Consider the following 1,285-nt stretch of genomic DNA (forward strand, 5'->3'; position numbering starts at 1 on the left):
CACACACACACACACACACACACACACACACACATACACACACACAAACGAATACGCACACACACACACACACACACACATGCAAAAAATGGCCATAATACCAGGGAAGAAAACTTACATGTGTGATGTTAGTGATCTGGTTGTGGTCACACCACAGCTCCAGGAGGTTGACCAGTCCACCAATGACGTCAGACTGGCGAGACACACACGAGATATTATAGGTAAACAGTTTTGTGCACACAATGAAGGAAATAATAGCTGCGTGTTAATAATAATCTATTATATATTTGTGGGGGCCGAATTTTGCTATTCAAAAGGCTTTTTATCGGCTGCATCGATCGACATACGGTTTTCGCCAAAAGATTCTTTAAAATATTCTCCAGATCATGACGCCCTTCGTTTTTTTTTTTTTCAGTTTTGAAACAGTTTTGCTGCAGAAAGCTAAATTTCTTTATTTCGCCGATCGCTTTTGTAGGCCGACGGTTCTGTCTCTGTAATTTTAGAAAATCCGGAGTGGAAGTGATATTTTGCGAGGCGCATCTTGTTTTGAGAGTATAGATCTAGATCTAGATCTAGACCTTCTATTTTTTTTTTGCATCTCCCAAGATTTATTACTCCATTCCAGTAGAGTGTAAATATAGTAGGCCAATGACTTTCATTTGATGTAAGTGCACCGATCATTCCTTTCATCGAAAGGGGGCCCAGCTAGTAATAATATAAATCCCTGGGTTCATAGTGCTTTGTAGAAACGCAATAAGAAGGAAAGCGTGGAGTCAAAGTTCAATTTGGTTCTTAGACCTCTACGGTTACATTAAACTCTTGAGTGTGTTGTGATCAAACAATTTTGATCATGAGGGACTGAACAGGCTTGAAACTCCCAACTTCCATAATAATAAAATAAAAATAAAAGTCTCTGTGAAGATTAAAACCCATTTTATTTTGTGAGCCACTCGTGTTATCAGTCTATCGTTTTGTCTCCCTCCCTCTCTCCCTCCTTGTCTGAAATAATTCCATAGTGACTCACCAGTTCTGTGAACTCGTTATTCCCGATGTCTAGCCTCTCGAGAGAGACTAGTCTGCTAAAAGATCTGGGTAAAGTCTTCAAGTGGTTCTCTCTCATCTCCAGAATTCGCAGCTTGACCATTCTGATGCGGGAAGAAACAAACAATAACTTTTAGTCTTAATGATTTTCAAGAGATTATTAATAATAACTACTGTACGTGGTTACCAAAGAAAAGACAGAAGGGAGGGGGAGAGCGAGAGAGAGAGAGAGAGAGAGAGAGAG

The 1,285-nt window shown here is 39.8% G+C and overlaps 1 protein-coding gene across 1 annotated transcript in view; it reads right to left on the bottom strand.

Moving 5' to 3' along the window:
• The window catches only part of LOC101857072, a gene marked incomplete in the record, with an annotated part of 106,947 nt that overhangs the window by 23,097 nt on the left and 82,565 nt on the right, over positions 1 to 1,285 (bottom strand). Inside the window, 2 exon segments of the mRNA XM_005111114.3 lie at positions 119 to 193; positions 1,025 to 1,145. Of these exon segments, the coding sequence (XP_005111171.2) occupies positions 119 to 193; positions 1,025 to 1,145 (196 nt within the window).

The sequence above is a fragment of the Aplysia californica genome, unplaced genomic scaffold (genome assembly GCF_000002075.1).
Source record: "Aplysia californica isolate F4 #8 unplaced genomic scaffold, AplCal3.0 scaffold01006, whole genome shotgun sequence".
Classification (NCBI taxonomy): Eukaryota; Metazoa; Mollusca; class Gastropoda; order Aplysiida; family Aplysiidae; genus Aplysia; species Aplysia californica.